This window comes from Limulus polyphemus, unplaced genomic scaffold, assembly GCF_000517525.1.
Source record: "Limulus polyphemus unplaced genomic scaffold, Limulus_polyphemus-2.1.2 Scaffold395, whole genome shotgun sequence".
Taxonomy (NCBI): Eukaryota; Metazoa; Arthropoda; class Merostomata; order Xiphosura; family Limulidae; genus Limulus; species Limulus polyphemus.
The window spans coordinates 587924-600022 of NW_013666005.1; the positions used below are offsets into that span (position 1 = coordinate 587924).

Here is a 12099-nt window from a genome sequence, read left to right on the forward strand (position 1 = left end):
TAAATCTATTTCTACTGATACTGTTAAGCACCTATCCATTCCATATCTGGATATGAAACCTACCAACAGGGCGAGGCTTAGTGTCAGGCAGCAGGCAATTTGGGATGAGCAGCAAGATGATATGATAAGTCTACCATCAATGATTAACCATCTAGTCTGCACACTGATTGTAAGGAGGAAGTTATAATAACAAGGCACCACATTGACCAGAATTTTATTAAACTTCATTTTATTTTCCAAGGCAGTGAGCATTGTGAATCTCAAGTCACTATTGCCTGTGGCGCTCGACTCGCAATCTGCTGGTTGTGGGTTAGAATCCCGATCACGTCAAACATGCTCGCCCTTTCAGCCATGGGGGCATTATAATGTGACAGTCAACCCCACTATTCGTTGGTAAATGAGTAGCCCAAGAGTTGGTGGTGGGTGGTAATGACTAGCTGCCTTCCCTCTAGTCTTACACTGCTAAATTAGGAACGGCTAGCCCAGATAGCCCTCGTGTAGCTTTGCGCAAAATTCATAACAAACAAACAAACTATTGCCTACATTTTATTTTCATAGGGCAGTGAACATTGTGACTCTCAAGTCACTATTGCCTACATTTTATTTTCATGCTCTTGCAAAACTTTAATGTTGTGCAGGTGTCATTTGAAATGATGACATTGTCCAGCTCTGTGTCTTTTTTATTATTTTTGGGCATAAAAAAAATTGGTGTCACAGTTGATAGTCGTATAAAGTCCCTATTCATAATAATATTGATATTGCAGGTTGTGTTTGGATTGTGTGAGAAGTAGCTAATTGTTGTGCTACCATTTAGAATGTATTATCCTTTATAATGCAGTGTCACACTTCTAGCAAGATTGATAGACATACAACCAAAATGCTGTAGTCTTTTAACATTGATCTATGAAATGAGTAGTTGGACTGTTGTAATTGCTTAGTGCTTTTTGACAAAATATAACAGGATTTTCACAGTTAATTAAATAGGACATTGTAAAGGAAAGTCCAGCTTCATTACCTCATAACCTTGAGTAATCTGTTGTAAAATTAAAATAAGTTAAAGCTAACAAAAGTAGAAAGATATATATATATATATTGGTAAGCATTGGGCTGATAATGAATATTAAGATGAAAAAAAACAACAACTAACTCTTCAAAATTATGTAATTCTAGATAGGAGGTTATCCCCAACCTAAAAAGTTATTGAAGCTTTTACAGTAAAAGAGTAACTAAAGGGCTTTACAGTTCTTGGAAAATTGAATGATTAAAAAATATCTCAAATATAGGTGAAACCATATCACTAAAACTACTACTAGTAAATTTATGGTGGCATTCAACTGTGTGCCTAGGCATAGTAGTTTTGGTATATTGAACAGTCAAAACAATAATCTTATTGTAGGGATCTAGGAAACTCTTTAGACATTTTAAGTAAATGCAGTAAGGGACCTTAACAGAGACAAAGATAGTTTTTTTTATATCCCGTGGACACTTCTAGTTCCACATCAAGTAGCTCAAACCTAATTATTGTAATATTTGCCAAAGTCTGAACAATTAAAAATATTATTTAAATTTTTGTAAAATAAGATCTAATATTTGATATTGCCATAAGAGGACCAAAACAAAACCAGAGCCCTCATAATAGCAGGAATGTAATGACTGCCCTATAGGCTCATAAAACAAATTATGGATGTGTTATTTGAATTGTTATCACTTCTGCATTAAACCACCAAATTTTTCGGGGTTTTCTAAGTTCGTGGATCATTGATCAAGCCTAAAATATTATGTTAAAATCTATTATTTACTATGAGCTAATGGATGCTTTATCCATGAAAGTAAAGTGTGAAACAGGGTTGGCAGTTTATTTTGTTTCAATAATTGTTTGTTGTTCTGACTATTTATAAGTTCGTTAAAATATTTGTTGAACTACTTACAATAAATAATCCACTGCCAATGATGTATTAACAACTATGCACATATAAGCCTAACAACTTGATCACAAGGTCTAACCTTAAGCATTTCAATAAGCAGCTGTACTTCACTGTTTTGTGAACTGTTTGAAATTTACCACTTCTCTCTCTATACAAGAATGTTTAGCATCTTCACTGATACATGATAGGTAAATTTTCTTGAAATAACAGCTCAATCTCTTTAAATATTTTTATCATTACTCAATATCAGTAATAAAAAAATCTGTAGAAAGAGTACTTGAATTAGCATGGTGCAGATATTTGGAATCTTTATTGGGGGTGTCTTGGTTTGCAATTTTTCTCACCAGTTACTAATTTATAACCAATTAGTTTCTTTGATATAAGAGTTTACAAAGTTTATGAACTGTCTATGACAAATGGAGCTGACATAGATCACAGGATTAATTAAACCAATAATTTCTGTTATGTTGAGATTTTATTATTCACTCATGCATTAAAAGATAAACAGATTGTTAAATCAGTCCTTTATTTCAGAACAAAATACATAAAATAGTTCAGATAAACTGACATATTAAGAATACTACTTTGTTTAGAATCAGATCAGTAAATATATCTTCACACATGCTCTGTTTATGTATATCTTTGTGTACTGTAAATCACCTAAAAACCTTCATGTCCACTATTTGCTGCATATGATATGACTAAGTTAGCAAGCTTCTCCTACAATCAGATTTGATATATCACAAGTGTAGTTTGAGTAGCAGTTAGGAAATGTTGATGTGTTTAGGTCCTCAAGTCCAACTATAACTGTTTGTCCAAGTAATTGTAACACGTCTAGATTATGTACATGTAACTGAGTCCAACTGAATTTTAAATTGTATAGGAAAACTTGCATATTATGCTTATATGTATTTGATATGGGCAGATCAAACTGCATGTGTCATGACTTTTTTAGAAACATTCAAAATTTAATCAAGCTACTTTATTATCATGGTATACAAATAAACTTGACATAAAAACATATTTAATAAATCAAATTTTAATATTATATATGATTTAAGTTCTCAATCTCACCCTGGTATGAGAATTGTGACATTTGCTCTATAGGTATTCCCTCTTCTCTAATTTATTTACCACCCCTCTGAGAAGTATGGAATTTAATGTAAATTACTCATTATAATACTGGTATTACTCAGGCGTAGCATGATTTTTATAGCCTTCAATCTTATTTGGTTACAGAGCCACAAAATAGAAAATTAGACCCTTCTTACCATACACATCTGTCACATCCTCTCTTTCACAAATTGCCAATAGTTCTCTCTGATGTTTAATACAGTATTATTTAAAATCAACAGAAAATTTTTAATTTATCAAATGATTTATTATATTACTTTCGATGACGAGGAACCCACTTTGAGACTAATAATGCTTGAAGATGGCTTGAATGGGTAATGAAGAAAAAACTTTAATATAAGTTTAACATAACAGCAAATGTACAATGTTTCGAAAAGGTTTTGTCATCATCATTACCCATTCAAGCCATCTCCAAGCATTATTATATTACTTTGTTTTTTGTACAGAGAATTGTTTATTTCACTTTCAGTTCAAACTTTAGTACTATAGACATTGACAAGCTTAGTTGAATTTTTAATGGCTCTTATCACATAGTTAGAAAGTCAGAAAAATTATGATATGGGATATTGTCTGCTTTTGACATGTTATTATTCTGTGTTCTTTGGTACATTATTTAGTTAAATAAAAAAACGTTTAGTATAGCAGTACCATTAGTGTAAAATTCAGGTCAAGTTTCATCGGCAGTTGAGAGCAAAAAAATGAAGATCCAGGCAAGTGTCATATTTCTTGCTTTTCATATATATTCTTTATTTTTTATTATAAAAGTAACTAACATTTTAAAAGTAGGAACTTGTTAGCTTAGATAAGGTGAGATAAAGAGAAAAAAAATTTTCATGAGGCACACACGCGAGTAGCTCCTTCGTTACATAATTTAATAGAATAACATGAACTACACATTTGCCGAGTGATTCTGTGTGGTAGGATTATTAGTTAGACATGGATCAAAAGGCAATAAAACAATAACATTGAAGTATATACAGATGTATGCTGTGACTAGCTTCAAGCTATTTAGGATAAACAAGTCTAGTTTTCTGTTACAAACTGAAGCCATTTTAGAAAGAAAAAAGGGGTAATTTAAGTTTATTTCTTATTTTTTATGGTGTTTATGAGGCTGGTTTAAATAGAGCTACGGTATATAAAAAGTAATGGCTAAAATATAAAGTTTTACTGAAAAAAGTGCTTGAAATTTAGTTAGGTGATTTTAGAGAATACACAAGTAAAATTTGAAATTTTTCAGATGAAGAAAAGTATTTTTAATCTTAACATGAAAATCTCATTGCACCAAGAGGAGTCAACAGTTTGACTCCATATATTCACAGAGAAATTTTGAGCAAAAATACTTATTTAAACATTTTTATGTTTGTCTTTAAAAGACTTGTAATGCTTACTGAAAGCTTTCAAAATTTCATGAAGATACACAAAACTTATTAAAAGTTATAGTATGGAAACTAAAGATCAATTTGAGGTCAAAATTTAGGTCGAATCGACTGATCTTATAGCAAGAATATTAATTCCTTATAATCTCATTTGGATATCAAATTACCATAGTTTTATTTTATATATATATATTACGAGTCTCATCAAATTATCATCCACAAGTTACAACGAATTTTCCATTAATTTATTTGTACTATATTTAGTTCTTTTTTGTCCACTTTGTTCCTTATAGGTTCAGAGATCCCATTGAATGGGAATTGGTTACCTTAAAAGGTTTTTTATCAAAAGAAGAACTTTCAACATTTAGAATGACCTATCTGCCAAAACAGTTAAGACAAGAGATAGAGAAATTCAAAATGAGAGATTTTCTGATGGAAACTGACACTAAAAATTTGGAATCAGGTAAAATAATTGTTTGAATCACCTAAATCATTTATTTTAGAATAAGACGACATAAGAGTAAGTTATAGTAGAATTATTAGGGTGGATTTATTATTTATTCTACTTTAAGAACTATTGGAACTTCTAAGGGTGGAGGTTGAGAGGAACTTTTAGTAAAAATATTTTTAGGGTGTTTTTATTTTATTTCTACTTTTGATATTAGTAGAACTTTTAAGGGTAACTGCCTTCCCACAACTGGCTGCAGATAGTGAAAGGCAGTAGGAGTTGAGATTCATTAATTCATTTTCCATGATTGCTAAGTAGTTTTTCATCTGCATTTGAAATTTGTCTGATAGATGGGATATCCCCAATGCTTTTGGGAGCTATCTCCACAGACAGTTTCAGTTATAACTTCAAGGTTATGACTAGAAATTACAATGAACTTTATAAAATTATTTTAAGGCTTAAATTATATTAAGTTCATTATTGTTTTATAGTGCTGATTTTAATTGCCTATTAGCAACTAATGTAATTAATATGATAATAGTTTTGAAGCTATTTCTTTTATATATATGTACTGTTATGGCAAGATAGACTATTTGGCTACCTTGAATGAATCTATTAATTTGTCAAGCAATAATACATTGGAATGATAAATAAACCATAAAAACAAATTTAATGTATCAATGTTCTCATGTTCTGCAGTGACAACATTTTATGTATATTAACTTTTTAAAGTTTTTTGCATGTTTTAGGTTATTCTGAACTAAGGTAGAATCAGAACCTGTTTATTTGTAGTGATAAGACATATTTAATTTCAGAAATTATTGGATCAAGCCAAAATTTGGCTGAAAAGGGTTCCATTTCATCTGTGAAAAGGACCTCTTCTGACAGCAGGAGCAGATCTGTCTCCATCAAACACAAACTTGATGATAGGTTAGTTCGAGCAGCTCAGAAACTGGATATAAAACAGCAGAGAAAAATCACAAGACAAGCTAAGGTAAGTTCTAACTTTGGATTTCTTAATTACTTATAGTTATAAGCTTATAAGTAATAGAAATAAAGATGTGACTTATTTTAGGTGCTTTAGCATCTACTCAGACATAACATTGCAAAGTTTTGTTTTTCAACATTAGATAAACTCACTTGCTTTATTTACTTTATGAAATGCTGAGATCTAATAAGTTATTCTTTTAAAGTAATTTCTATATGTTCTTGGCTTTAATAAAAATATACAGAACTTTGTCCCTTTAATTATAATTGTTTTATTGTTGTTTTTTCTTGAATATATGGTACTTTCGTTTGCTTTTTCTGTGTAAAGCCTGCAGTATTTTAAAGTTATTTTCATACTTTCATAGAGGTTGTTCAGAAAGTCTGATTCTTTGTAATGATTAATGAAATAAGTGAATGCTCCAGTAAGCATCAACATTTTTGATATTAATATCTAAGTATCAAATTTTAACATTAAAATTAAACAAGGACTGCTGACACGATTGTAAATTAGTGGAACTCTTGAATGTACAATCAATGTTTAGGAGGCTCCATCTTATCTATTACAAGTATTCAAAGAGCACACTTGTTTTTAATGTCAAAGGTAAACAACAAGAATAATTATTGTATCATTGTTGTCATAAAGCTAAATTAAAAAATAAATTTAAATTAAGACAATACTAATGAAACATGAGTATCATATGAAATAAAAAGGTTTACATAATGTTACATTGGTAAGAGTAAGCATGAAAAACATCAATGTTATGTGGTAAAAGATTATAAAATCATTAAAATAATTGTAAAGAGTGAATTTTATACTCACTGTTAGTTTTTTTTTGTTTCTTCCCTAAACATGTTTGTCACCCTGGTCTGTATACTACTTTACTTCATTTCTTGAAAAAAATATCCCTGTTATTATGTATTATGAATCTAGAGTGATTTTTTTTATTTTAAGAATTATGAATGGTTAAACATGTTTTAATGAAAAGTGAAATTCAGTAAATCATTTTTTTAATCATTAGTGTCCAGTTTATAGGTTTAATATGAAATTTAATCTTTTGTATATGTTGGCATAGGTGGTGAAGGTTGTTTTTAAATTCAAAAAATAAATAGTACCTTGAACATGCATGTAATGATACCTACTTTTATCTTTAAAAGAATAGAGCAAACAGAAGCAAACCAATTTTTTTTAGTGCTATGAACTATTGTGTGTGAATCTTTTAAAATATTCCGTTTTTTGATATGCATTAAATTTTTATATATAATTTTATTTATTTATTTCCTTTTAGTCTTTTTGTGTGTGTGTTGGTTATTGGATTTAAAATGGCATAGATACTTTTGCATAGGCAGTGACTTTTGTTGCTGAGTGCTCATGTGTGAAAAACCACACAAGGGGATGCAGCCCTTCATGTTTGACAGGAGCCATCACACTGTCACTTTATAGCACTTGTAAAATGAGTTTTGTGAGGGCTTTAAAAAGCCCTCATCAGGTCTGTCATAATGCTTGCTGTTTTGGGCCCACTACTAGCCCTTTTATTCTTAATAAAAAATAAATATTTTTGAATTTAGATCCTGTTATTTTTTGTCATGGCATTAGCTATGCAATCAGCTGTTGGTTTATCCACAGACAACTTCACTGATAACTTCATGTGACCATGTTAGCTGCTCTGACTTTGGTAGTTTTATTTTAATTGGCTTAGATTAGTGATGCTACACACTCAGTAATATGACATTTTTGAACTTCATTGTTTTATATAGACATCAAATATGTGTAACTTAGAAACTAAGTCAGTGTTTTAAAGTTTAAATTAAATTGGATATTAATTATTAACAAATCCAGGCTAGCAAAAATAGTTTTAGTAAATTAGATCATGACCTAAATTGCATTGATAGACTATTTTCTGCATGATATGACGGTGCAAGTATCTACCGTGTTGATCAGAGTTCACCATAGTTCATTGGCACACAGTTTATCCAGCAATACTTTGTTTTGTTGATAGAAAAACAGTACAATTCAGTGAATATAAAATAAACTTTTATTGTCTAATTTTGTAAGCAAAGAATCAAGATATGATATCAGCCCACTAACAGCCTCCATGGACTGTTTGGTGGGGGCTGTTTACAGCCCTCGTGTATATTTCAAATATGAAGGACTGGAGATGGGGGTTGGCCATGCCATAAAACAACATTCTTGATTAGACTGCTTACAATATAACCAGGCCAAATTGAATCTATAATTTTTACACAAGTTACATCTATATTAACAAGCCACACATATTAATTGCTTTACTGATTTTTTTCCTTTTAAATCAATTGACAGTTGACTCTGTCTTTAGCTTGTATCCCCTACAAGTGCTGTGTTACCAGTAAAGACACTATGCCTTTAAATCTGATGCTCCATTTTCTTAAAAATCCTGACATAAAAATATCATAACAAAGTAATTTTTCTAACATTAGGTTGTTGAACTAGTCATATGAGCTGATAAATTTACATAATTAGGTGAATGCCAAGTTTTCTTTTAAAACAAGCAACTGACCTCTATATTCACATAGGAAGTGACTCTGTGGGTGCTCCAGAGTATAGCACCCACATTAAAACATTTTTACTCATACTCATAAAATTACATTGCATAAAACTGTATTTAGTGGAATACATGTCCACTCATCTTTATTAAGCAAAGCAAAATAAAATAAACACTAAATATTTTCATACTTGTAATCATAAGTGTAATCAAAGGTACTAGCTCCAAGGATTCATTCATAGCTTGAACACACCATCTCAACAGATGTGAAGAAGACTCACTCAAAAAGCCAAAAGATTTTTAGGGCTATGGTCATGATAATCAATATTTGGTTAGGAGTAGTCATGTTGGTGGAGGGTTTTGATGACAAACTGCCCTCTCTGTGATCAGCAATTCTAAATTAGAAATGACTATTAGGTGTCTCTGACCTGGCCATTTAGCTTGCATTACAGGTTGAAAGGACTCATGTGATAGAGACAGGCAAAACTGTATTAAAAATATAATGAGATTTTTTAATTGCTTTTGTTGCATTGAAATACAAATTATAAAACATTTAATCATCAAACTATTTAGACAGACATAAATACAACACAGTTAAAGGCCTATATCTACTAATTACATTTAAATATAAGACAATACATAAGCAAAAATAATCATTTAGTTTAACATATGGTTTTATAGTGATATGTATAAATTTTTACAAGCCCTTACTTCTCTGGTTCCTCATGCAAGTCCAGCTCATCAGGAATGAACATAACATGTAATGAAACTGGTATCTCCAGCAGGTTTTTAATTGAATAAATCTGGTCTCGGTATATTTTCAGTTCTTCAATCATGCTTTTTTTTGTATTTCTTAATGCTATCAACCTCTGATTAAAATTTCTTTTCTTTTCATACACCTGAAATAAGAAACAAGTTCCATTCCCAGTGTTCAGAAGTTTATACAGGAAAGTTAAAAATGGTTTCTTTAAAGCACATTTGGCTTATAAAATTCATATAAAAGTTAAGTTGAATGAGACAGTATTTCATTATAAAATTACATATGAACTATAAAATCACAAAATAATTGGTACAGTAAATACCTGGGTATGGCACAACACTGCATGTCTGGACTTAGTTTCACAGCTAAGTATCAATTATTACAACAAAAATACATTCGATATGTACCAGTTGTAAACTGATAAAGGTAAAATCTTAAATCTCATAAGATAAGAAAGAATCTGGAAGTTATTTTTCAATTTATAAATAAATAATTTTCTTGATAGTTAAAAAGTCTGCCAAAATATAACAAAAAAATACTGAAGTCTTGTATGGTGCCTGTTATTTTAAAATGTATGTATGAATAACAGACAGTACACAATCTAACTAACTACATAAATAATGTGATACCCTCAGATATCATAGGGAAGTATCGAATATTATCCTACTAGTCTTTCAAGTTGAAAGAACTGTTGTTTTTTCTTTGTTGCATTTGTTCTGAGGTGATCAGGGACAATGTAATCTTCAGCTGTTTTTAATTTGTAATCCCCTAAAGTTTGTTTGGCTTTTAATATTGCTTCTTCTTCTTTTGGATTTTCTGCATTCTCATCTGGTTTACAAGCAAGCAGTGCAACCCACTGGAAAACAAAAGAGACAGAGGACTTATTCCCAATGAGAGCTTTACTTGAATTATTTCCACATCAGAAGGAGATTATTCTTGGATAAATGAAATAATGTGTCAAATTGCATGTAAAATTCACTACTACAGAGTCAGGCAATTATGAGAAAGCTGAACCTCCTTTATTTTCTCACCAGAAGTTTATTTTGGACTAGTAAAACCATCAGTCACCTAGTAAGTATTCTGGCTAGGCATAGCATAGTGGTTAATTTTCTGGGCAGCACAGATCAGAAGTTGCAAGGTTTGTGCCATGAAATATGCTACATACTTTCAACTCTGAGGATACTATAACTATAACTTTCTTCTGCCACATCATCATAAACAACTTGCTGAAAGGATAAACACGTGTTTTCATCTATACTGTGATCAGACGTTAAATGAGAGGAATTACTTGACAAAGAGACACGTCTGGCTGCTTTTCTTGCATTCTGTATTTGAAGAGTTATGAGTATCATAATGCTGATTGTAAATGGTAAACATTTATATAAGTTACAGTTGCAAAACCTTATTAGCATTTTAATCCAGAAACTAAAAAATGACACTGATTTTCAGGAAATACATTTCATATTAATTTGTTTCTCAAAAAACTTAACATATGCTTTAAGTTGATGAAGTATGGGTTTAGCTACATGTTTATTCCTCACTATTTTTGTTATTTAGATTTTTTCTGTTTAATATAATATAATATTTAATACAATTTTGAAATTTTTTACTGGCATGCACTTTCATACATTCTCATTTCAACAACATGAATTGGATCAAAATGTCATTTAATCGCTAGTTTGAGGCAAGCTGCCTGTCTCAACAGAAACTTTAAACTGCTCACTAATTGCTAACTATGTCTTACAAATAATATTGAAAGCAAAATTTGACAAAGAATGTTTGAAAAAATATTTATGAAAAAGTACATTACATAAACTTCAACATCTACAATCTAGGTAAAAAATATGCTGGTTTTACTTAGTTGTTATCAAACACTTCAAATAACATAAAATATATCAACTTAATGTTCCAAAGGTTTCATAAAACCCAATCTTATTTACAACAATGACACCTTCAGCAAACTTTAGCTAAGACCAAAGTGTTAACTTAATGATACAGCATTTCTTTCCTACTACCAGACAGATGAAAGGAGAAAAATTTATTCTATTTATAAATCACACAAAACAAAACTTACTAATCTTGTTTTGTCACCTTGAACACCTAATGGTGAGTTCAAAATTTTGTCTTCTTCAACAGAAGGAACATTTTCCATCAGCTGCACTTGAAAATTTGTAAGCATCTCATTGGTTACACATCTTTGTCTTAGCAAAAAAGAAAATTGAAAAGTTACCTTAAACAATAATATGAAACATTTATAGTAAATTAGTTCTCATCTCATCATAAAAAGATATCATATCATAAATGTTGATACAAAAATGAGGAGGTCTAAAATCTATAGCTCGTCTATCTAAATTTACCTTTTTTTGCATGGAAATGGGCTATTCTGCCATGCTCAGCATTCTTTGATTGACTTACATTTCCTTAGGCTGAACTATCATGTCATGATTGAAGCTTTCAAAGCAATTAATTACTGTTTTATTTCAGTCATAGATTATTACATCTAAGAAAATAATGACAAGAAATACGTTTGGTTTTTAAGTGTTTGGGTTAGCAACATGGAAATTCTACATGAGACTGTGCTTCGCTTACTTTATCTGATTGTGATCCTAGTGGATTTTGACAGTACAAGTATTGCAAGTTATTACTGTTAGAAATTATAATTATTAATGATAATAATTAATTATATGTTACTATCATTTTAAAAATGTAAACTGAAAACAAATTCTTCACCTTGTCTAAAGTATTATTTCAAAAGTACTCTTTAAATCTATTATGAAACATTATATTTAATGTGTTATTCTCTTGAAAAGAAGCTGAAAGATTTTAAAAAAATCAGGTAATACATTGGAATAGGGCAATGTAAAGAGTAGGGATGCATGGATAGTAAAATTTGGCTGAATACTGGGTCCAGGTACCTGGTTGCTAAGCTTTGGCCACAGCCAGGTGTAAA

At 30.4% G+C, this 12099-nt stretch overlaps 1 protein-coding gene across 1 annotated transcript in view; it reads left to right on the forward strand.

Annotated features, from left to right (window-relative positions):
• Positions 1–7520, forward strand: part of LOC106457949 (cilia- and flagella-associated protein 44-like) — a 74393-nt gene extending 66873 nt beyond the window's left edge. The window contains exons 15-17 of the mRNA XM_022384042.1: positions 4729–4898; positions 5699–5877; positions 7437–7520. Coding sequence (XP_022239750.1) covers positions 4729–4898; positions 5699–5877; positions 7437–7520 — 433 coding nt within the window. The remainder of the gene's footprint in view (positions 1–4728; positions 4899–5698; positions 5878–7436) is intronic.
• The last annotated feature ends 4579 nt before the right edge of the window (positions 7521–12099 follow it).